This window comes from Arvicola amphibius, chromosome 10, assembly GCF_903992535.2.
Source record: "Arvicola amphibius chromosome 10, mArvAmp1.2, whole genome shotgun sequence".
NCBI classification, from domain to species: domain Eukaryota; kingdom Metazoa; phylum Chordata; class Mammalia; order Rodentia; family Cricetidae; genus Arvicola; species Arvicola amphibius.
Genome location: NC_052056.1, coordinates 113,588,156 through 113,614,373, shown reverse-complemented (window position 1 = coordinate 113,614,373; position 26,218 = coordinate 113,588,156). Strand labels below are relative to the sequence as shown.

The 26,218-nt window shown below is 39.0% G+C and overlaps 1 protein-coding gene across 1 annotated transcript in view; it reads right to left on the bottom strand.

Annotated features, from left to right (window-relative positions):
* Prkdc (protein kinase, DNA-activated, catalytic subunit) overlaps positions 1–26,218 on the bottom strand; it is a 167,915-nt gene that overhangs the window by 75,699 nt on the left and 65,998 nt on the right. The window contains exons 40-49 of the mRNA XM_038345245.1: positions 16,593–16,720; positions 10,149–10,356; positions 9,095–9,273; positions 6,626–6,794; positions 6,114–6,179; positions 5,024–5,096; positions 3,653–3,801; positions 3,023–3,157; positions 2,744–2,863; positions 765–905 (exon numbers count right to left, since the gene is read on the bottom strand). Of these exons, the coding sequence (XP_038201173.1) occupies positions 765–905; positions 2,744–2,863; positions 3,023–3,157; positions 3,653–3,801; positions 5,024–5,096; positions 6,114–6,179; positions 6,626–6,794; positions 9,095–9,273; positions 10,149–10,356; positions 16,593–16,720 (1,368 nt within the window). The remainder of the gene's footprint in view (positions 1–764; positions 906–2,743; positions 2,864–3,022; positions 3,158–3,652; positions 3,802–5,023; positions 5,097–6,113; positions 6,180–6,625; positions 6,795–9,094; positions 9,274–10,148; positions 10,357–16,592; positions 16,721–26,218) is intronic.

Here is a 26,218-nt window from a genome sequence, read left to right as displayed (position 1 = left end):
ACTTCCCTTTTCACTTCTGTTGCTATGCCAATGACTGGCAATTCCACTTTCTCAAGCGTAGCTGAACTCGTAAGCTAATTAAATACCCCATTTTTTTCATGCTATTAACTGTTTTATCACATAATATGAAGAAATCAGATTTAGTTTATTGTGTAGTAAACAAAATAGGAACATCCAGACACTAAGGTATGAAAAAGCTACCCAAGTGTCTATTAAGGATGTTGCATGTGATAAACTTATGTACACCTTTGTACACTACCCATGTTCATGTTTCCAAATGAGTAAACAAAGCTCCACCACACCCACCTACACGGGTCAAACCATCTGCTCTAAGAGGCACCAGCAGTTCCTTGGCAGCCACTCACAATTTCCTGGATTACAGCTAACACTGTGAGAGTGAATAAACTATCATGTAAGTGTCCCCAATCCAGGGACCTGAAGCACAGAAGCTGCTCTCCATTATTGAGACAATCTCAACAGTTCTGTCACCCAGGTTCCAGTCTCCTAGCAAATAAAAACAACAAACAAAACAAACACCTAACAGTTTAGTAAGAAAGGCAAGAGCAAAGGGATTGCCAAGGTGGATAAAAGATAAAAGTGAGCAGTACTACAATGGAGCTAGGTCCATGACAGCCATGCAAGGAGAGCTAAAACAGCAACATCATGTCACGGGGGCATTTAATGCATCTGACACCCCCAATGTAGGGCATCAGTTAAAGAATGATATATTACTACTTAGGAGAAGCAGTGGCATAGCTACTTACTGTAGGTGTAGCCAAGCCTGTCCAAGAGAGAACAGTGGCTACTATTTCTACCACCATGTAGTGAATTCCCTCTCCATTGTTCTGGGAAACAGCCAGCTGTAGCAAGGGGCCGAGCCAGTGCTTTGCATAAGGGCGAAAGACCTGCAGAGAAAATTTAAATGCCAAATATAGACAACTGCACTCAAGACTAAAGTATTAACACACAAATATGTTCTCCATCAGCTGACAATTTATTACTTCATAGAAACCTAAAACAGTTGTTACTTCCATTTACCAAACTCAGTAAGATCCGATCTACATTGAATCAGCTCAAGGACACCTAAATATTCAATAGACATAGATTATAATGTATCTCATTACTTAAAATTCAACAACTCTGTCCTGAGTAATATGTAGCTATAGAAAATTTTATACACATGTGTAAAAATATAAGAAAAAGTTATAAAAACCAGAAGGCACAGTAGTTAGTATTTTAATTTCTTCGTATGTTCTAAGTCACTCTTTTATAAACACATTTTAAAGCTCTTTGGAATCTAAGTAAGAATATCCATATACCAAATTAAATTTCATTACTTTAAAATTGCAGAATGTCACTTTGGTGGAAAAGATTATAATCGAAACTATCTTCTAGTCTTCCCATCGTCTCCTTTCCAAGGAGAGGCCCATAAGATCTAAACTACCTAGCATACTCTGTGTATATCTCCAGTTTTACTATAAACTATACACATGTGAAATTCTTTATCATGGTATTATAGTATAACAAACACCTAAAGGCAGAAATGTTAAAAATGAATGTAAATATGTTTGTTCTGTAAGGTGAAAACTGTCTGGGTTACCTCTTTTTAGAGACCAGTACCCTAAACGTTCCTTTCAGTCTACAGTTGATCTTAGCCAAAAGGTCAAGAAGTCTATAGACACATAAACCAGGCTCCAGGATCATGTCCAAGAAACCTCCCCAGATCCTCACGTTTGGCATTATAAATCACATTGGCAGTGTAATAGGCTTTCCTGTCTGCTCTGAGAAATCAACCAATAGTGCCCAGCTCTTCTGTGGCAGCGATTACATCAGCACTGGGAAGAACATGAGCTAGAAATCATTTGTGGTCCCGAATATTATGGACTGTATGTCCAACCCCCCAAATCTGTTGTTCTCCAAAGAAGCTTTCAGAAAATGACCATATTTGGAGACAGGTTATTTCTTTATATTTATATTTCTGTATGAGGACACACTAAGTCCTTCTAAAAAGGAAATTTAAAGACAGACACACTAAGGGGAGGCAGTATGAACATAAGAACACCAACCCCAGCCGGGCGGTGGTGGCACACGCCTTTAATCCCAGCACTGGGGAGGCAGAGGCAGGCGGATCTCTGTGAGTTCGAGGCCAGCCTGGTCTACAAGAGCTAGTTCCAGGACAGGCTCTAAAAAAGCTGCAGAGAAACCCTGTCTCGAAAAACCAAAAAAAAAAAAAAAAAAAAAAAAAAAAAAAACCCACCAACCCCATGCAGAGAATGCCTGAGACCAGTACAGGATCAGAGGAGCCACGCTTATGTCTGGCCTGCAGAGCCATCGTACAAGCCTCACTATATCCTGGGACAGTAGGACTTCTACTGGTGGGATTACACCTTTCTGGTATATGTTATATGAAGAAAACCTAACACATTTACATATTACCTAGATAAAGATAGCTATTTTTCATAAATTAACAGAAATATTTTATCTGCTACAGTAAACAAAGAAAGGTTGCAGCCTTAGAAAGGTGCCAAACATGCCGTATAGAAAGTTCACCTCTAACTCCCGATACCAACTGACACGTGTGACAAAAGCATTCTGAAGAACTGTATAAATGTGTTCGGTTGATTTACTGCAAGAACAACAATTCCATATTCTATTTCTTTAACACTTCTGTTGTTGTGGTGTTTTCAAAGCAGATGCTCAAAACTGCGAGAACTGTTAAATTAAAAAAAATAAAATTACATACCTCTTCCGTATTAACAACAAGCTTGGCGAGGAAGAGACGGATATTTAATGGGACTGATGTATTTTCTAGTTTGCCATGAAGAAATTTCATCCAAGGAGGAAGATCTTTTGGTTTCGAATCCTGAAGTAAAACACACACTTACTCTGAAAAGTGGAGTAAAAGAACATCCTGGAATCCGTCTCTTTAATGTGCAGTGTGGTCTAGTCAATATGAAAGTTAATCCCTGAAGTAACACCAATGGATAACATTGAGAAAAACCTAAGATTAGGAGAAAAATACCTCTTCTCCCCTGGGTGTAATCAGATTTCTCTGCATGTGCTTAATCAGGGCTGTCATGGCAGCCATGCATTCGTGCTGGTTGAGCTCATCCATCTCCAACTCCAGGATGTCACCTTGGGTCACGGGATCTTGTTCCTATGACAAAGGACCCAGCAATGCAGATGTCACTGACAAATGACAGTGGACACGAGAAGCTCATTTAAGCGGCAATAGCTGAAAACAATATAACTTAGCTAAAACTAATAATTTGGTGATAATATAAAATATAGTTGGGATGTTTTAATATAGAACTAAAGAGTGAACAGAACTTCCGGTTTCCCTTACAGTCCGAGCACATAAGCCCTGATTGCCATTTGCCAAGCACACCTCAGTTTGACCACCCCTGCTGTCTTGACCTCAGCTCTATCTCTATGGTCATTCCTGTGAGGTCTTGACCTCTAACTGATGAAATCTGATTGCTGAGTTAACAATGAAAGGACCTGGCCTACATCTTAGAAGTTCTCCAAATCAACATTACTATTCCAGGGCAACTGAGACTGACAGAAAGCCTGATTCCCTAATAATTACTAGGCACAGCAGTAGGCTCATTATAAACTTTCACAACACTCTTAACATGTGAAATGTGATCACCCGTCTCTGAAAATGGCCAGTGGGAGGTTTACGATCCTGAAAGCTATATGAGTAGCTCTGAACTCCAGTTGAAAAATCAAATTGACTCATTTCTTCACTTAGGCTACTCTCTGTGAAATATGACAATGAAGACATATAATGAGGACTGCCTGAAAAAAAAAAGAAGGGAAATATATTTGTACTCAAATACAACCAGTAAGAAATATGTTTCTCAAAACTCAAATAATATTGAAATTAAAGGATACTTCAGCTAAGGCTTTCATCAATCCTGCTCTTCCAGTCTACTGTACAGATGAGCAAATGGAACCCAGGAAAAAGCTCCCTTGCTTTTTCTACTATTGACTACTTACTCTCTACTGTCACAGGCAAACAAATCTAGTTAAACTGGATACAATTTTTAATAGAAATACTTATTAAAATTTTGATGTATATTCTGCTCATCAAATATAACAGATGTAGGAATACTACTGAAAAGAGCTAATACAAAATATGTCAAGAATTTAGAAAATAGGTCCAAACTTTTATTTTCAAATGAAAAATAATAAAAGTACAAAAAAAAACAAAATAAGCATTGAAACACATCCAAACCAGGAGCATGTGAAAGGACAGAAGATAAAGCTGAGTCAGAGGGACCGGGGGCAGTCTCTTTGACAAGCTGATAGCAAAATGAAAATGCAAGTTATGTTCAAATAACACAACACATTAGCTGCCACATGAGAAAAAAGTAACCAAATTAAATTTTAACAGTTTGGAGTGATTAAAATAGTTTTTATTAAAAATAATGCATTGCTGGGCATGGAGGCATATGCCTTTAGTTCCAGAACTATGAGAGGTGGAGGGGGTGGATTTCTGTGAGTTTGAGGCCAGCTGGTCTACATAGTCAGTTACAGGGCAGCCTGGACTACAATAGAGACCATGTCTCAAAATAAAACAAAACAAAAAATTATAAATCATATATTACTACATATTTGCATATTGTGGGGGGGATAGGTGTGTGTGTGTGTGTGTGTGTAGGCAAGTGTGTGTCATGGTGTATGAGTGAAGGTCAGGGAATATGTTTTTGAGAGGAGCTTTCCTTCCACTTTGAAGAGCCAGGTCTCCTTTCTGCTGCTGCATTGCAAACTGCATGCCAGCTGCCCTGTGGGCATGGGGGTGATATGTTATCACACTGTGGGAGTGCTGGATGGCAGATGTGCACCACTGCATCCAGCTTATTTATACAGGTTCCAGGGTTTAAACTCAGGCCATAAGTTTTATGAAGAAAGAATTTTTATTCACTGAGTCATTTTGTTGGCCACTCTTTTTGTTTTCATTTTAATAAATAAGTATCAACTACTTTCTACATTCCAAATCACTCTGAAAGTGTCCTACCTGAAGTCCCATTTGCTGCATCCCTGGCCTCTTTCCTAATTTCAATGTACTTTTTCTTTCTTTCCATTGGAACCTATTAGGTAAAACAAAGACACCATTTAAAATGTTTTAGATTCATGGTCACATCTTTTTTGTTTTAGTAATATTCTAGACCCTCCTCCCATTACTAATTAAAAAAGACATTTTTTTGTGAAATTTAAAAGTATTCAAAACCATTCATAAAAAGAACTGTGCATGTGTTTTCAAGTCCAGCCTTTCCCATGGATGTCCCCAAACCTAACTGAAACACTTTAGCTTGGGTATGATTCTCTGTTTGTGCTTTTACAAGCCTGTATGATTGACAGTTCTCACATGACCTTTGAGTCTACGCTTTCTCAGCTGTACAGCTATGATGTACTGTAGCACCTTATTTGTGCTTTGCAGGTAACTCAGCCAACACTCATGCTTGGATAAGCCTGGGCAAATTGTTACTTTTGTTTTCATTCTTTCAACGCATGCCTAGGGGAAAACATTCGATTTTCATTCCAAACGAGCCCATTCGTTCGGGAGCATGGATGAGACACTCTGAGATGGTCAGGTCAACAGCTGAGAGGGAAAAGATCAAGCCATGGCTACAACTCCAGCGCTCTGACGTGAGAGCAGCTGCCGTCACCTTCTCACCCACTGCCGAGGCTGCAAGCAGAGCCTAGCTAACCAAATGAATCCCACCTTCTGCAGCAAATCTTCCAGCTCTTCCTCTGACTTCCCTCCCCACTGCCCAGGTTACCCAAGCAGGGCCAGACTCATCAGTATAAATCTTAATTCTTTTGTCGGAGAAAATTACTCAGAAGTCAAATTCTTTTTTATTGATACGTTCTTTCACAATCAAGAGAAGGAACAAGTAAATGCTGATGAATGCTGGCACAGTCATGTGAAAGGACACTTCGAATTGCTGGACTTTACAGTTGCCAGTTTTATAATAACACAAAACTACCTGATTTGGGAGTTGAGAGCAAATGAATACTTAGCATGTTCAAAATAAAACCTGCTTTTCTCCTACAATATTTGATAATATTTTTAATTTAGAAATGAAATTGAAAATTTTACTTACCTCAACTTCTATAGGAAATGCATAGCAACGCTTCAGGTCTATCAAATTTTCAAAAATATACAAGTTCTATAAAAAGAAAAACCTATATGAAAATATCTGACTTCATGAGTAAGAATTCGAAAGGGATAGTTCTATTCAATAAGTCACAGTAGACTGGGGGTGTGGATCAATTGATAGCACCTGCCAACATCTACAAGACTCTGGGGTCTGACGTCAGCAGCATAAAGAGTGGTAGATACCTGTAATCTCTTGGAAGGCTGAGGAAGGAGAATTCGAAGTCTAAGTCACTAAGCTATACAGTGAATTTGAGACAAACCTGGGATACATGAGAAGCCGTCTCAAAGATACTCATTTCCATCTCCAATTACACACCCCCAAAATCAGAGAAGCACTTCAGGGGTAATCCCCTAATATTTAACATTATAAGAGAGCTGGAAATATGATATAAATTTAATTGGTAAATTTTAACTGTTGAAATCCTACAATGTCAGTCGGCCATAGGGAACGCTCACCTTTTCTGGTTTTTCGCTAAACAGAAAACCTTGGTAAAATTTCAATTCATTGAAAACACAGCATATTACAGAAATGGCACAATTGTATGCAGCACAATGATAAAGTCTTCTCTTCTCCAGCAACTGGCTCTCTCCTGCCATGTTCTCTGTAAAGGCATCATGGCATGACCTGCAGATGAGATTCAGGATGAACAGCAACTTACTTAATATGGACGTGGATGTTTGAATCAGTAGTTGTTAGACAATAAAACCTAATTCAGTTCAGCGAATCTCAGGTGTCAAGATTCTCCCAGCAGAGTACTAGGTCTTAGAAATACACAAACAAGCCCATTACCATCTCACAGCGTGGGACATGTGCACACATTTGATAACATAGTTAAGTGCAACAGCAAGCACACTCAGGATGAGGAAGCAAGAATATGGACCAACAATCTAAGGTGCTAACAAAAGACTTAAGGGAAAAATACCTGAGCTAAGGATTTTATTTGTTTTTGTTTGCTTTTTAATTGGTGGAGTTATAGACTGTTAAGAGAAAGGGTCTCATAGTGTTGTTGAATGGGGCCTTTAATTTCTGTGCCCAAGAGCTCCCCTATTTATACAAGAGTCTCAAAAAGCACTATGGCCCTCCACATGCATGCCACTATGCATGACTTAAGCTGAACTTTGAAATGTAAGTTAGCTAAACATAAATGTACATAGATATTATTAGCAGAGAGGAGGGACACTTAGAAAAGTTGTGTGGCATATCACAAGGATGTAGATGCAATGAATGTTTGCAAAGTGAGGGAAAGGAAGAAGGTATTCTCAGCAGAGTTTACCTACCATACTAAGAGGTGTGTATTTCATCCTGCAGGGTGGGTTCAATAAACCACTCAGAGAGCCCCTGCTTTTCAAAGGTTTTCTTGAAACAACCATGCACATATATTCAGATATAATTTACGGCTTGTTCATAGTATGGTATGAGACCTGCTGGAGACTACATGGCCCACAGACTCAGCAATATTGGGTGAGCCTTGCTGCTGAAGACAATACACTGGACTTGCATTCCAGTTGATTATGATTCTGCAGTCGAGGCAACAGCAAAGAAAGACAAGCCTAGCAGAGAAATAATTCAGAATGAGACAACTGCAACACCTTAGAAAGCAGTCCACATGTTAGGACAAGACACACAAAAGGGAAAAGATATAAGTGCATTACTTTGAGGAACAATAAAGGATCAAACTGATTACATTTGGTTACCAACTGGGTATTAATGGAGGTTGGGGACAGTCAAATGAAGAAATGAATGCAGCTCCTATGTTTCCTGCTTATACAAATGGATAGATGGTGATATCATCCACTGAGAAGATAAGGTGAGGACTAAGGAGAGAAAGAAGAATGCATGCCTGAGATGCAAAATGAGACCCGGTAACATCTGTCCATTCTGGGAGGACTTCATTAGAAGCCAATTTGTAGAGAAAATATATTTCATTAGCTTATGCTTTACAGAGAGCTTTTAAATTTCAAATGATATAAAAACTATAATTTCTTACTGTACTCCATGCTACTGAAATGCATTAACATACTAATCCATCCAGAGGAGAAGTAGTAGTAGGGAAAATGTGAAAGTTTAAATCTGAGCCCTTAACTTGTGAGGCAAGCACTACCACAGAGCGCCAGCCAAGAGTTTCGTTCTTTATAAAAGGTAAGTATGCGGCTGACGAGAGCACTCCCAGATGACCTGAGCTCAGCTCCCAGTATATGTCAGGAGGCTCCCAACTGCTTGTAACTCCATTTCTGGGGAATCTGACACCTTCAGGCCTTGAAAGGTACCCATACAAACATGGCATACAGTCTCACAGACACAAGCACATTTAATAAAAGGTCAGTACCTGATACCCAACAACACAATTAAGTTCATACCAGTACTTTATGTAGAAGAAAACAAAGCACTTTACTTAAGTAAGACATTTAAATCACATTATATCAATGCATCTAAAATACATGTACCCCAAGGGCTGGAGAGAGAGCTCAGCAGTGAAGAACACTTTTTGTTCTTGCAGAGGTAAGAGGTTTAGCTCCCAGAACCCACACGGAGCTCACACCATCTGTAACTACACTGCTAGGAAATCCAATGCCTTCTTTTGACCGCCACAGTTACCAGGCACACACACTGGTGCACCATACATACACAGACCAAAAACCAAAACCAAAAAAAAAAAAAATCTATAAAAGTAAAAACAAGCCGGGCGGTGGTGGCGCACGCCTTTAATCCCAGCACTCGGGAGGCAGAGGCAGGCGGATCTCTGTGAGTTCAAGACCAGCCTGGTCTACAAGAGCTAGTTCCAGGACAGGCTCCAAAGCCACAGAGAAACCCTGTCTCGAAAAACCAAAAAAAAAAAAAAAAAAAAAAAAAAAAGGAAAAACAAAAATGTGTAATTGCCCTAAATATTAACAAATTAAACACAACCACAAATGAAGTAAGCTTACTTAAGAAGTATCTTTGTAAGTTCATTTCCTTCTGTAACACAGGAACCGTGGAAAGCGTGATTAATTTTAGATTCTTTAGAGTGAACATCATCTTTTGAAAGACGAGAATACATCACGGCTAGTATCTTGTAATAGCACATCTTCTTGGTGATTTGAGTGTCAAAGGTAAATTCATTTACCTGAAAAGATGTAACGTCTTTGGTTTGATCAAACATAAAAACAACATGTTTAAATATCAAATTTAATTCTTAATGCATTCAGGCAGAAGAGAGTGGTCTGTTTGTCCAGGGTTTCCAATGTGGAAACAACATTGCTATGTCATATGGGGTAAAACAGGAAGTAACACAAATTGTACACATAATAAGTCCAAAATAAATAATGTTTGTCAAGTCTTACTGAAGCCATAAAAACAGCAGGTGAAAATGCAAAACACAACATACATTTTTATATATTTTGATGTTTTTATTTATTTATTAGCCATTTGGTGATCTGTATTTACCAACAGGAATCTGAGAAGGGCTGACTAATATCCTCCTCACTTTATTAAAACTGTCCAGAAAATGCCCAATCCCTGGAACCTAACTGTTCATATGATATAAAGGGGCTCTACAGTCATTATAAAATTGAAGACACTGAGAAGAGTGGTTAGATTGGATTTACTAGGCGGGATATCAAGTTACATGTAAGTGAGGTAGACGGAGATTAGACAAGAAAGGGCAGCATGATGAGGGAGGCAGAGATAGAAACACCCGCGTGTCAAAGCCATGGGAGGCATGAAAAGACAAGGAAAGCCTTTTCTATGAAAGCACCCGAGAAGAGCGAACACGCCCTGCAAACATAACCTTGGCCTGTGTAACTGGACACAGACTTGTGCGTGCAGACAGACAGTATACCTTTGTTATTCTAAGCCATTGTGGGGCCAGTCAGTTGTTATAGGAAATTAGTATGGATCCATGTGGCCACAGATTGCTATTGGATGCAGAGGGAATGCTCCAAAACCATCTGACTGAGCACACAATGCTACCCAACCTCTTTACTACTGTGTACGATATACCTTTGTAAATCTGGACTTCAACACATCAATGGCATCCACCACAATTCTGCTAAAGAACTCTTTCAGTGTGTCCAAGTCACAATGCCACAATACGGTGAGGAGAGAGCGATCTACATATGCTTGGCGAGTGGCATTGGAAGGCAGCTCATCCTTCCGGAACATTGAATACGCGCTTTGCAGAAGGTTTAATTGTGTGGCATGTGGACTCCTAAGAAAAAGAGATAAAGTGACATGTTTTGAACAAGTATTTTACATACTCCAGTGATTACTAATTACAAAATAATAAAGGATCCCATAGTCCATGGTGGAAGGAGGTAACAGACTCAAAAGACTGCCTTCTGAATGCCACACACGCACTGTGACACAAGTATCCCACCCCCACAATAAACAATAATAATACATAAAACTAAATTGAAAAAAACGTAAGTATAAAAGAAATCAAACTCTAGTTTTTTTAAAAAAGAAGCATACCTAATTGATGTTAATTACCACACATATAAAATGAGCTCTTTCCTCCTAAAAGTATTTCTAAGTCAGAGTGTTTTACTACAAAAAGAAGAAACTAGAACAATTGGTACTATCTTTGGAAGTATATTTTATATATTGTAGAATAAAGTAAACTATGATCATGTTATTGAAAACACTGTAATGAGAAACAAGAAAAGGAAATCTGCTGGGAGATTATGCCTGCTAGTCATGTCAGAGCTACACCTACAAAATCTCACCATGGCCCCCAAACAAGAGCTGAATAAGGATGACACCAATGGACACGCCAACGTGGATGGGGAAAAGCCCACAAGTCCTGAAGCCTACACGGTGAACCAGAGTCAAGTGAGGGGCGCTGAGAGCTGGAGAAACAGTCTCCCCAGGGACGAGCACAGCCATTGGTTATCCAACACCAGACGGTCAGCCCTGACAGCATACACATGCAAATAACACCGTACAGACTGTGCAGGCTGTATTTAGGAGCAGATATGTACATCATATGTCCATGTAATAACACTTAATGAGGAAAGAGACCATTAATTTGAAAGAAAACAAGAAGGGGTATAAGGCAGGGTTTGGAGGGAAGAAAAGGAAAAGAGAAATGCTGTAATTATGTTATAATCTCAAAACCGTAAATAGGTTAAAACATGAAACTATTAAAAAAGAAAAGAAAGAATGAAAGAAAAGCAGCCAGGCCTGGTGGCGTACACCTTTAATCCCAGTACTCAAGAGGCAGAGGTAGGTAGATTTCTGTGACTTAGAGGCCAGCCTGGTTCCAAGACAGTCAGAGCTGTTACACAGAGAAACCCTGTCTCAAAAAAGCAAAAATAAAAACAAAACAACAACAAAAAAAAAAAGAAAAGCAGTAAGAGACATTTTAAGGAAAGAGAAAAAATTATTGCTTTAAATCCTATAATGTTAGAATAAAAGAGAACTAAAAAGGGAGAAAAAAAGAGTAAGAAAAGAAGTACAAATATAATTAAGGGGGAAATAAGAGAAGTTAGTAGTAAAAACTGATCTGTCGTTTATCTCATTTTCTTGCTTCTCTATAATGTCCAGCACCTTCATGGTTATGCTGAATCTGAGCAGAGAAGACACAAATTCTTGTCTTATTCCCAACCTCGGAAGGAAGACACCCCATCCAGGCTTTTAGATTAAGTATCTGCACACTTTATGGGATTACACAGATGACTTTACCAGAAATGAGTATTAGATTTTATCAAATTGTTCTATCAGGCCATTTACTATGGCTCAGTGAGTAAGGTGCTCGCTGCTGGGCCTTACAGCCTCATCTGATTCTTGAAACACACATGGTGGGGAGAGGACTGACTCCGTAGATCAGTGTTTTATATGGTCTAGAGAATGACCTATGATATTCTCAGTTTTAGTTTTGAATTAGTTTATTAAATATACAGTATGATACATTCGATATATTTTGTAATGTTCAATATTGAGGCTTGCTGGGTCTGGGATTTGTTTGTGGTAAAATGTTTGATTTATACAAGACAGTTTTAGATTACAAAATAATCTTTGTGTTCTAAGCCATTAGAACATACGAGTTCCCATTTAAGCCCTGCCTCTGCTTCAGCTCACACACTTGGTATGCAGTGTTTTTATTTGACTCAGAAATACATCTGACCTTTCTTATCATTCTTGTTTGTCCCAAGGGTTTTTAGAAATGTGGAATTAATTAGTTAGCTGCTGAGAAAGTTTTTCAGATGTACCAAATTTCCTTTTATTGTTGATTTCTGATTTAATACCGATGTGGCCATAGATATACTTTATATGTTTTAATTCTTTAAATTTACTAAGAATTATTTGTGTGTGGTTGGCAAAATGGCTCAGTGGGCAGAGATACCTGTCTCTGAGCCTGAGGACCTGAGCTCTATCCCCGGGACCCACATGGTGGAAGGAGAGTCATGAGAGCTGTCTCCTGACCTCCACCTATGCACCGTGGCACACACACCAACACCCCGCTCCCCCATGCCAATAAAAAAGGGAGAGGATTGTTTGTCTGTGACCTACCACGTGGTCTATTTTAAAGAATGTTGCCCACGTGCTCAAAATGATTTGTGTTCTGCTACTGCAACATTGTTACAAGTTGGCTAATTATGATTTTTTAAAAAGGTGTCAGTAAAAATGAATAAATTATCATTTCATGCTACATCATAGGTGGAACATTATGCCAATTCAGAAACCCAGAAGTGATAACAGCATACATACACCTTTAGTCTCAGCATTTGGGAGGCAGAAGGAGATGGATCTCTAGCAGTTTGAGACTAGCCTGACTGACAGTGAGCTCCCAGCCTGGGCTGCCACACAGTGAGATCCTGACAAACAGAACTAAATGGGGGCAGAGGAGGAGTGGGAGGGCCCATTAACCAAAAAATGTTTAGAAAAAACAAGTTTAAAAAAAAAAAAACAAGCAAATTTGTTGTTGCCTGAGCTAAGGTTCGGGATGGGTTCTTTAATGATCCTACTAAGTCAATTCCCTAAAAATTATCACTGAATAGTATTCTTAAATGTATATGTTGGAGCCAGGCATGGTGCTGCATGCCTTTAATCTCAGCACTCAGGAGACAGAAGCAGGTGGATCGCCAAGTTCTAGGTCAGTCTGGCTTACAGAGCAAGTTCCAGTACAGACAGGGCTACACACATAAACCTTGTCTTAAAAAAACAAAATTCTATAAAATGTGAATGAGAATTGCCCACATACACGAATATATCTGGATATTTGGTTCCCAGTTGATGGATTGTTTAGGAAAGATAAGGAAGTGTGGCCTTGCTGGAGAAGGTGTAGGAGTGCTGGCCTTGCTGGAGAAGGTGTAGGAGTGCTGGCCTTGCTGGAGAAGGTGTAGGAGTGCTGGGATTGAGGTTTCAGAAGCCCACACCAGGCAGTCTCACTTGTCTGTCTCCTGACTGCAGATCAGGACAGAAACCATCAGCTCTAGCAGTACGCCTGCCTTCCTGCCACCCCGCCCCCCACCACGATGATCATGGACTAACTCTGAATCTATAAGCAAGCCACCAATCAAATGCTTTCTTCTATAAGCGTGTTTGTCATGGTGTCTGCACAGCAGTAGAACAGTAACTAAGACAATGGGTGAAACAGAGGTATACAAAATGTAACATGGTTCCAGGACAAATAGTGGGATTCAGTTCTTTAACTCGGGTTACAACTTGGTGGCAGGTTCCTTTACCTGATGATCCAATCTTCCAAGTTCTAAGATGTAACTCTTAATTTAAAAGGATATTTACAAATTCAATGTATATAAATGATAACTAAAATTTTATCATTATACTTAGAAATAGTCATAACATTACTTAAAAAAAATCAGCAATCAACATGTAGCTCTCTGACCTCATCAGAGCTTCTCTGTGCAGTGGATGGTGGAAGAAACTCACAAGTGGTCAAATGCAGACAAGTACCCGAGGAGTGGCGCAGCCATAAATGGGACAGGTATATCACCCCCATCCCCAAGGCTCAGGGACCATCTTGGAAGGGGAGGCAGAAAGACGTCAGAGCCAGAGGTGGGGAAGGACGGGATGAAAACAGTGTTTCTGACTGCTGTATTCCAGAACTCACAGCAGCTGTAGTTGCTTACACAAGATCTGAACAAGCCATTCTAGCAGGAGATGGAAAGGAGTACAAGTTCTAAATGATCTTAATAATAAAAACCTGGAGTCAGATATCAGGTAAATGCTGAAAGACCAGACAGACAAAGGAGCAAGCCAGACCCAAGTCTTACCTTGCTAACTCCTCTCTCCTCCCAACCATATCACTTCCTGTCTGTCTGTACAGACCTCCAGACCTCTTTGTTTAACTAGTGGGTAGCTCTGCCCTCTGATCGTCAGGAAAGCTTTAGTTGTTAGAGTACAAAGGAGATATCACCACAGAGGGTTCCTGAATTCTACCTGTGACTGAGGAGCCGTGTGCAGTTGATGACTTCTACAGGAGGAAGGGACAGTTGAGAGTGTGGCTCCTGGTGGTAGACCACACTTCAGTGGATGGCTCTCATACCCAGAAATAAAAAAATCTCAATAGACGGGTTAATAAAAAAAGGGGTACATTGCTGGGTTGGGGGAAGGGTCTGTGTGTGGTGGATCCAGGAGAAGTTAGTGCAAGGAGTTGGAGGTGAACATATTCAACATATAAAGATTTAATACTACTATTTCTTACAAAAAAAAAAAAAAAAAAAACAGGCACATGTGCCTCGTTTTTCTACACTGTATTGCTCCAGAACACATTCATTCATTCATTCATCTTTCCATTTACTTATTCATCCATCCATTCACCCACCCACCCACCCATTCATTTGTTTTTTTTTCGGGACAGAGTTTCCCTGTATAGCCCTGAAACTCATTTTGTAGACTAGGCTGGCCTAGAATTAGCAGATCCACCTACCTCTGCCTCTCAAGTACTGGAATTAAAGGCATGCACCACCATCATCTGGCCCAAAATACATTCTTAATAAAGTCAAACATCTCATATTGCTCAGGATGCGCAGGATGACGTTGAACTTCCGATTCCCATGCCTTTATCTTTTAAGCCCTTCAGTAAAGGGTATGCACTACTAACTTGTATATGAGTTAATGAGACTGCCTAGTCATGAAAATATATTCTTTTTTTTTTTTTTTTTTTTTTTTTTTCCTGAGACAGGATTTCTCTGTGAAACAGCTCTAGCTGTCCTGGAACTAGCTTTGTCTTGAACTCAGAGATCCACCTGCCTTTGCCTCCCGAGTGCTAGGATTAAAGGCATGTGCCTCCACCGTCCGGTGAAGGCACATTTCTTATGAGTGTGTAATTCTACCTACTAAATTACAGAGTGAGAGCCAGGACAGGCTCCAAAGCTACACAGAGAAACCCTGACTTGAAGAAACAAAAAAAGAGGGTAGCTTGCAATTTCTAATGAAATAAACGATTCAGAGCATCATAAATGGATACTGAAACCACTGGGAAGATGGCAGTGAACCTACAAATAACTACCACTAGCATACTCCAGGTGTTCCTAAATCTTATGAAGCAGTCCTGCCAAAATCTAACCTGAATCTAACTGAGCTTCTAACTGCATTTTGTTTCTAATCATGTCTGTGTGAGGGTGTCAGATCCCCTGGAACTGGAGTTACAAACAGCTATGAGCTACGACGTGGGTACTGGGATTTCAACCTGGGTCCTCTGGAAGAGCAGTCAGTGTTATTAACCGCTGAGCCATCTCTCCAGCCCTCACTGAGCTTTTCTTTAGACTTCATTTTCCATGTACAGGAAAGACAAGAGCTGAATGAGCAGTTAAGTAAAAAGAGGGACAAATCAGGTTAACTCCAGATAAAGACAGTGCAGAAGTGTCTAGGCTCCTTTAACCCTGGAGACTGCTGCCTAGACAAAAGCACAACTACAATGTGAATGCGGAATTTCTAAGAATTTTGTTGAGTTGATACTGCTACCCACTAAAAGGATGACTTCGGAAATGCAGTAGGACTTGAGGTGAAATGAACAGGCCAGGGATCTGAGTTTAAACACAGCAGCAGGATTATGAGATGGACCAGCAGGTAAGGCACTTACCAAAGCCTGGAACCCAAGTTTGATCACCAGGACCCATATGATAGAAGGAAAGAACTGATTCTTAAAGTGGTTGTATGAGCTCCACAGCACACGGATGCAAATATACATGCACATGACTTAAAACACAGCAGTAAGAGACGACAGTGTGGTGGAAGGAGCCTGGGAAAACAATGTTCTTCTTCCAGGAGCCTATTTTGTTCTGCAGTACTAAACAGGTTTGAAATTTTTTCATAAGAAAGTCTATTATGGAGAAAAAAAATTTTTAAAAACATAGCAGTGAGCTATGAGAACCACCATCCCTCATGTGGTTTTTTGTTTGTTTGTTTGTTTTTAAACAAAGAAGGCAACACACACAGTGTGTGCACAGCTCTGGGGAATTCCAGACTAAAATAACTTACCGCCTAGCAATCCTTTTGAACGTGGTTTGAAATAATTCTTCCATAATATGTTGCTGTTCCCGACAAAGAATATCTGTCATCAACTGAAATAGCATAGGACTCTGAGATAATTCCAATGCATCTAGAAACTAAAAATAGAACAACAAAAGAAATCCATTATCAGCATCGTCAAAACGTTTGTAGCTCTGACTTTTGCAAGTTGCACACCACGTACACGCCTGTTGCCAAAGGTCAGAAGAGGGTATTTGATCCCATGGAACTGGAGAAATGAACTGCTGTGGGTAATGGGAATTAAAAGCAGGTCCTCGCCAAGAGCAACAAGGGCTCTAAATCACAGAGCCACCTTTCCAGTTCTTTTTTGTAAGAAGTAGCCTAATGTAGCCCAGGCTGGCCTCCAACTTACTGTGTAGCTGAGACTGGCTATGAACACCTAATTCTCATGCTGGTACCTCTCAAGTTCTAGGATTACAGGAATGTGCCACCACATACAGTCTAGTAACTTGAATTTTAAAATAGAGAAAGGGGTAACAATATGGTTTAGCAGGTAAAGATGCTGGATGTCAGGCGGGGCACCTTGCCTTCAATCTCTAGGACTCCCAATTTGGAAAAGAGAAAACTACATTAAGAAAGTTGCTCTCTGACTTTCCACATGTTCAGCATGGAACTCAGATGTGTGCAGGTGAGCTGCCACATACACACATAACTATGCACACACTCACACACAGACACACTATACTCACATCCCCCCACATACTCACATGCAGACACATACAAATAAACACATGTAAATCTTTTAATTGGAAAAATACAACTTCAAATATAGTCTTCAAATGTTCATTCTCCGTCCATTCTCTATCCCAATGTTTCTATATATTCTACATTTAGATTCTAAGAGATACCTTCGATTTTATCTTCAGAAACAGAGAATTGTCACTTAAAATTTTCTTTTACATTTATAATGTCCAAAATGTCCCACCTGTCCTATTTTATAAATAAGATATTTCTATTTCTTTACCCCTGAAACTATTTTTGCAGTTTCTTTAGTCAGTGACTCTATTCTCTTTGGGCTGGATTTTTGATTGTTTGTTCGTTTGTTTCTGTTGGTTTGCATCTATGGAGGAGGCAGAGGAGGAGACCTGATTATGGAAGTCAGGACTCTCCCTAGACTAGGCAAGCACTGTATCAGTGAAATAACTATATCTCTAGTAACAGTTTGGTTTTGAAGATGGATGATTTTCTGTTTTACTACCAGCCTTGAATTCCTAGGCTGAAGGGATCCTCCTACATCAGTCCCATGAAGAACATAACATGCCAGTGGAAAAAAAAAAAATCACCTTGCCCCTGGCCTGCCTCCCTCCAAACTCTTTGACTTGAAAATCGTTGCCCTATGACTTAGAATTAACAACAGACAAAAAATGCTTCAAAACCCAACTCTCACCAATGGATAGTTCGGTCAGAAAAAACTTAACAGAGAAATAAGGGAACTAACAGATGTTATGACTCAAATTAACTTAACAGACATCTGCAGAACATTCCACCCAAACACAAAATACCTTCTCAGCACCTCATGGAACCTTCACAAAAACTGACCACATGATTGTTAACAAAGCAAACCTCAACAGATACAAAAAAAAATTGAAATAACACCATGCATCTTATTGGATCATCATGGCTTAAAGTTAGAATTCAACAACACTAATTTCAGAAAGCCCACAAACACATGGAAACTGAACAATGTTCAACTGAATTGCCAATGAGTCAAGGAAGAAATAAGAAAGAAATCAAAGACTTCTTAAAATTCAATGAAAATGACCTCATAACATACCCAAACATATGGGGCACAAAGAAAGCGGTGCTAAGAGGAAAGTTCATAGAACTAAATGCCTACATAAAGAAGTTGGAGAAATCCCACACTAGCAACTTAACAGTATGCCTGAAAGCTCTAGAGCAAAAAAAAAAAAAGCAAAAAAAAGCAAACTCACCCAGAAAGAGAAAATGATCAAGTTGAGGCCTGAAATCAATATAATAGAAACAAAGAAAACAATACAAAGAATCAATGAGAAAAAGAGTTGGTTCTTTGAGAAAATCAATAATAGTGACAAACCGTTATCCAAACTAACCAAAAGACAGAGAGAGAGAACATCCAAATTAACAAAATCAGAAAAGGGGGACATAACAACAAACACTTAGAAAATCCAGGAAATCATCAGGTCATATTTCAAAAACCTGTACTCCACAAAATTGGAAATTTTAAAGGAAATGGACAATTTTCTGGAAAAGTACCACATACCAAAATTAAATCAAGATCAGATAAACAAATTAAATAGACCTACACCTACAACCCCTAAGGAAATAGAAATCATAATTCTCCCAATCAAAAAAAAAAAAAAAAAAGCCCAGGGCCAGATGGTTTCAGCGCAGAATACTACCAGAATTTAAAAGAAGCACTAATGCTGGTACTCCTCAAATAATTTCACAGAATAGAAGTAGAAGGAACACAGCCAAACTCTTTTTACAAGTTATCCTGATACTCAAACAACACAATTAAGAAAGAGAACTACAGACCAATCTTCCTTATGAACATCGATGCAAAAATAGTCAATAGAATACTGGCAAACTAAATCAGAGAATATATCAGAAACATCATCCACCATGATCAAGGAGGCTTCAGCCCAGAGATGCAGGGATAGTTCAGCATATAAAAATTCGTCAATGTAAGGTATGTTATCACCTGTATGAGTTCCTTGGGACAATCTTGGATCGTGTGTGTGTGTGTGTGTGTGTGTGTATGTGTGTGTGTGTATACATATATATATATATATTATCATATCATCTGAAAATAGTTAAGGTTTTATTTCTTCCATTTGAATTTGTATCCCCTTGATCGCCATACAAAGTGAAAGAAAAAAAAATCACATGATCATCTCATTAGATGCTAAAAAACCCTTTGACAAAATCCAACACCCCTGAATAATAAAGGTCTTGGAGAGATCAGGGATACAAGGAACATTCCTAAACATTGAAGGCTATATACAGCAAGCCAACAGCCAACATCAAACTAAATGAAGAGGAACTCAAAGCAACTTCACTAATATCAGGAACAAGACAAGGCTATCCACTCTCTCCATATCTATTCAATATAGTACTAGTTCTAGCTAGAGCAATAAGACAACAAAAGGAGATCTAGGGAATACAAATTGAAAGGGAAGAAATCAAACTTTAACTATTTGTAGATGATATAATAGTATACGTAAGCAACCCCAAAAATTGTCCCAATAAACTCCTATAGTTGATAAACACCTTCAGAATACAAGATTAACTCAAAAAATTCAGCAGCCCTCCCATATAGAGATAATAAATGGGCTGAGAAAGAAATCAGAGAAATATCACCCTTCACAATAGCCACAAACAATATAAACTATCGTGTGGTAACTCTAACAAACAAGTGAAAGACCTGCATGACAAGAACTTTAAGTCTTAGCCGGGGTTATCCTCGTGGATTCTTGGAAATTTCTCTAGTGCCAGGTTTCTTACTAGCCCCATAAAGGCCTCCCCAATAAAAATCTCTTCCCTTGGTCTCATTTCTATCTTCTCTGCATCTTGACTATCCTGTTCCCTCAAGTTCTCCTCCTTCCTCCCCTTCTCCCATCCTCCCTTTACCCCTACCTCCATGCTCCCAATTTTGACATGCAATCTTGTCTGTTTCCTCGTTCCAGATGCATATGTATGTTTTTCTTAGGATTTACCTTGTTACTTAGCTTCTCTAGGATCATGAACTATCATTTGCTTTACAGCTAATATCCAATTATGAGTGAATACATACCATGTTCATGGATCTGGATTACCTTACTCAGGATGGTTTTCTCTAGTTCCATCCATTTGCATGCAAATTTCAAGATGTCATTGTTTTTTTTTACCGCTAAGACCCTAAGCAATAGAAAAAAGGGTGCCAAAAAAAAAAAGATTCTAAAGTATCCCAAGCTTTGACCAATGAAGCATGTCAAAGAGATGTGGTTATACTGTATATTAACCACTTACTTCAAGACAATTAATATGACAATGGTTTAATAAATGTTATTATAACATAAAAAAAAAAAAAAAGAAAGAAAAAAGGGTGCCCGAACTGACCTTGCCATGTGGTCAGATTGATGAGTATCTTAAATGCCACCATAGAACCTTATCCAGCAACTGATGGAAACAGAGGCAGAACCCCAAGTGGAGCACAGGGCAGAGCTCCCGAAGTCCATTTGAAGAGTGGGAGGAATGAGAATATGAGCAAAGAGGTCAAGACCATGATGGGGACTCCCACTGAAACAGTCTACCTGAGCTAATGGGAGCTCACCAACTCCAGCCAGACAGGGAAGGCACTAACATAGGTCCAAACTAATCCCTCCAAATGTGGGTGACAGTTGTATGGTTGAGGCAGACTGCAGGGTCACTGGCAGTGGCACCAGGATTTATCCCTACTGTTTGTACTGGCTTTTTGACTCTTTGGATAAATACCTTGCTCAGCCTAGATATAGTAGGGAAGGCCTTGAACCTTCCCCAAAGCAATGTGTTTTACTCTCTCTGAGGAGTGGACGGGGTGAGGTGGGGTGGGGTAGGTGGATGGAATGGGAGGAAGGAAGGAGTAGAAACTGGGATTAGTGTGTAAAATGGAAAAAGTTTATTTTCTTTTTAAAAAAAGTAACAAATTTTCTTTTTTAAAAAAGTAACATAAGTTATATGAATAAAAGAACTTTAAGTCTTGGAAGAATGAAATTAAAGAGGATGACAGAAAATGGAATGCTCATAGATAGGCAGGATTAACATAGTAAAAGTGGCAGTCTTACCAAAAGCAATCTACAGATTCAATGCAATACCCATCAAAATCACAGTACAATTCTTCACAGAACTCAAAAGAACAATACTAAATTTCATACAGAAAAACAAAAAGCTCAGGCTAGTCAAAACAATCCTGTACAAGAAAGGAACATCTGGAGGCATCAACATTTCTGACTTCAAATGAAAACAGCGTGGTCTCGGCATGAAAACAGACAGGTGGACCAGCAATATCGAATCGAAGACCCAAATATTAACCCCCACACCTATGAACACAAAGACACTAAAAATATAAAATGAAAAAAAAAGAAAGCATCTTCAACTGGTATAACTGGATGTCAAAATGTAGAAGAATGCAAATAGATTCATATCTATCACAATGCACAAAACTCAAGTCCAGTTGGATCAAAGACCTCAAAATAAATCCAACCACAATGAACCTCATAGAAGAGAAAGTGGGACGTACACTTGAATACATGGGCACAGGAGACTATTTCCTTACTATAACAATAGCTGAACAGAAACTGAGAGCAACAATTAATAAATGGGATGTCTTGAAACTGAGAAGCTTTGGTAAAGCAAAGGGCACTTTCAACAAACCTAAACGACAGCCTACAGAATAGGAAAAATCTTCACCAACTCCACATTGAAAAAGAATAATCTCCAAAATATACAGAGAGCTCAAGAAACTAGACATCAAACTACCAAATAATACAATTTTAAAAATGGGGTACAGATTTAAACAGAGAATCTCAAAAGAAGAACCTTAAAAGGCCTAAAGACACTTAAGGAAATGCCCAACATTCTTAGTCATCAGAGAAATGTAAATCAAAACAACTCTAAGATACCATCTTACACTGAACAGAATATCTAAAATCAAAAATACTGATGACAGCTATGCTAGAGATGTAATAAGGAGAATACTCCTCCATTGCTGGTTGGAGTACAAACCTGGACAGCCTCTGAGGAAATCAGTATGGCGGTTTCTTAGAAAAATTAGGAATCAATATACCTCAGACCCACCAATACCACTATTGTGCATACAACCAAAGGATGCACACTCATACCACAAGGACGTTTGCTCAATAATGTTGATAGCATTATTCATAATAGGTGGAACCTGGAAACAACCTAGATTGCCCCTCAATGAATGGATAAAGAAAATGTGGTCTATTTACAAAATGAAGTACTACTCTGTAGTTAAAAAATGTTTGAAATTTGTATGCAAATGAACAGAACTAGAAAAAACCATTCTGAGTGCAGCAACCCAGACTCAGAAAGACAGATAAAATATGTACTTACTCATAAGCAAATGTCAAGACATAAAGGAAAGGATAAGCAGCCTACAATCCATAACCCCAGAGAAGCTAGGTATCAAAAAAGCCCCAAAGTGAGACATATATGGGTCCCCTGGGAAAGGAAACTAAACAAGATCTCTTGAGTAAATTGGGAATATGGCAGTGTAAGCGTGGGGTGGGGGAGTGGAAGCAGAGTGGGGAGGGGAGAATAGCAGGGGGAGGAGAACAGAAGGAATATGGTGGGTTGGGAGAAGCACAGAGGAGGAGAGCAAGGGAAGAGATATCTTGATAGAAGGATCCCTTATAGGGTTAACAAGAAACCTGGCACTAGGGAAATTCCCAGGAATACACAAGGATGATGTCAGCTAAAAATCTAAGCAATAGTAGAGAGGATGCCTTAACTGGCCTTCCCCTGTAATGAGATTAAGGACTATCTTAATTGACATCATAGAACTTTCATCCAGAAACTGATGGAAGCAGATCCAGAGATCCACAACTAACCACCGGGCCAAGTTCTGGGACTCCAGTTAAAGAAGAGAGCAAGGAAGGTCAAGATCATGAAGGGGAAATCTAAAATCTAGTGGCAGCTGGACCAAGCTCATGGGAACTCATGAACTCTAGATCGACAGCTGTGGACCTTCCATGGGACCAAACTAGGCCCTCTGCATGAGGCAGACAGTTGTGTAGCTTGGTCTATCTGAGGGGCCCCTGACAGTAGGACCAGGATTTATCCCTGGTACATAAACTAACTTGTGGAAGCCCATTCTCTATGGTGGGATACCAGGTCAGCCTTAATGCAGGGGAGAGGGGCTAGGTCCTCCCTCAACTTAATGTGCCAGGCTTTGTTGACTTCCCATGGGAGGCCTTACCCTTTGGGAGGAGTAGATTTTTTTCTCATCATTTTCCATAAGGAATTTGGAGAAATGCAAATGTTGACTAGATCCTATAATAACTTAAGAGAATTATTAATTATTTAAGATATAAAAACAATACTGTACCTTATTCTAAAGGCAAACTATGAATAAATCATCATGTGTTTGAAACTTCCCTAAACAATGTTTCAACTAAAACAAACAAACAAACATAAAACCAGAAATATGTACTTCCATAAATAAAGATGACAAAATTCTGGCTACTGATAAATACATGAAGTAGCTGGCCAATTGAATGTTTATTTCATAATTCCTTCAACTCTATCTTAAGAAAAAATATATTAAAAGGATAAAACAGAGGGTAGTCTATGTGGATGGATGCTGTTTGAAAATTGGCCTATCTATAGGGTTGCCTAGTGTCCTTACAACATGGTGGTCTGAGAACCATGGATGGACTCAGGAAGCTGTAATGCCTTTATAGCCAGTTCTGGTCACCACATAGCTGCCCTTTCCCATCGTATTCTTTTTTTTTATGTGAACATGCCTAAGTCTAACTCTGACCCAATCAGAAGAAAGCCATACAGAAGAAAAACATGCAGGACAAGATACACTTATCTGCCTATATAACATGCTTACAAGCCACCCAGCATGTGTGTGTGTATATATGTATGTTACATATATATATATGTAACATATATGTATATATACGTATGGGGCTGGGGAGGGTGTCCTTATCCTTGTGTGTATGTTGTGTTCCTTCCTTGCTCTATTTATAAATGTCTTGAAAACAAAGACAAATTTAAATTTGGGCTATGTGGATTAATAGTTACTATTCTCTTTTTTCTCATCATTGTTAGAATCCATTAAATTCAATTGAATATACAAAGGCCCCAAAGTAAAATGATATTGCATTTTTGCCTACATGTGGCAATTAGCATATCACTAGAATAGAAACAACATGTGCAATTCTTGCCTTGCACCTTTGGGACAGGGGAATGTGCAATGCTATCCTTTGTTGTATAGCAGTTTCCTCTGAGATAGAAACATTCTATTCCGGAAAGTGCTCAGTAAGACAGGAAGTAGACAACTCAAAATAGCTTCAGGAAGTTCATGAAGCTGATCAGATTCACTAGGCCCCTCCTATCCCAAGAGTCTATAGACAGTAAAGACTGATGACAGTCATTCTCAGACAAGCCCAGCAATCTGGAAAATGCAGAGACCAGACTGACTATCTAGAAAAAAACAAAAAACAAAACAAAATAAAAAACCCATAGACCAGTGGAGCTGCCTGGAAGAGGTTTAGACAAACTTACCAACCAGGAAAGGACACTCTGCAACCTGTTGAGCTGCCTACAGACTGTGCAGTGCACTCCAGGTTTCCAAATGACAAGAAACCCTGATTAGCCAAAGCCATTTTGAACAAAAACAATAAAAACAAAGCAGAAAACATTATTATCACCTGACTTCAAAACACACCACAAAGCTGATGTAACTAAAACAAAATGGTACTAGTACAAAGAAAGACAACAAATGGAACAGAAAATAGATTCTAGAAACAAACTCTCAAATTCACAGTCGGTCAAATGATTTTCAATAATGGTGCTAAACACAGAGAAGATACTCTTTTCAACAAAAGGTGCTGGAGAAATTAGATATTTACAAATTGAAGAATGAAACCAGTTTCTACCTCTCACCAATTAAAAATGTAAGTTAAAATATGTATCAGAGCCATAAATATAAACCCTAAAATCACAACAAAACTATAAGCAAAAATGCCTCTGAACACTCAAATGGGCAACTTTTTGTTGTAGTTTTATTAAATACCATAAAATCCACAGGAAACAAAAAGCAAAAATAGACAAGGAACACTGGATCAAACTATAAAGGAAATGTTCAACATATCCAAAATACATCTGTAAGTCCACAAACTCAACAGCAAACAAATAAACAAACTATTTAAAACTGGTTAACAGATCTAAACAGATATTTTCTAAGAGAAGACATACAAATGGACGAGTACATGAAAAATTGCATAATATAAGCAATCATCACAGATAACACAAACCACAAAAACCACATGACATAGCCACATCTCAGTTAAGAGCTGTTCACAATTGAAGGTAAGGCTCTGGAGAAAAGCAAATACTTGCAAACTACAGGTGGGAGTGTAAATCAGTACAGTCACTGCCTAGAGTCATCCGAGAGAAACTGCCCTATGTCATGGAGGACTGTCCTGACTGTTAAGTGATACAGGAGGACCCATTTCACTGCAGGTGGCACTAGGCAGGGGGACCTGGGCTGTATAAGCAAGTAGCTGAACATGAATAACCAAGCCAGAGAGAGAGAGAGTCAGCAAGCACTGTTCCTTATGGTTCTTGCCTTAAATTTCTACCCTGAATTCCCTCAATGACGAACGGTGACCAATAAGTACTTCTTTTATTTATCACAGTAAGAGAAAAGAAAGTAGAACAACCATATAACCTAGCAATTCTACTACTAGGTTGTATACCTAAAGGAAATACATCTGTATAGACATGTGCATTCCTGTATTATTGCGGCATTATCCACAATACAGAAAGAAAATGGAAACAATCCATGTATTCATCAGCAAAGAGAAGAATAACATGCACGCACA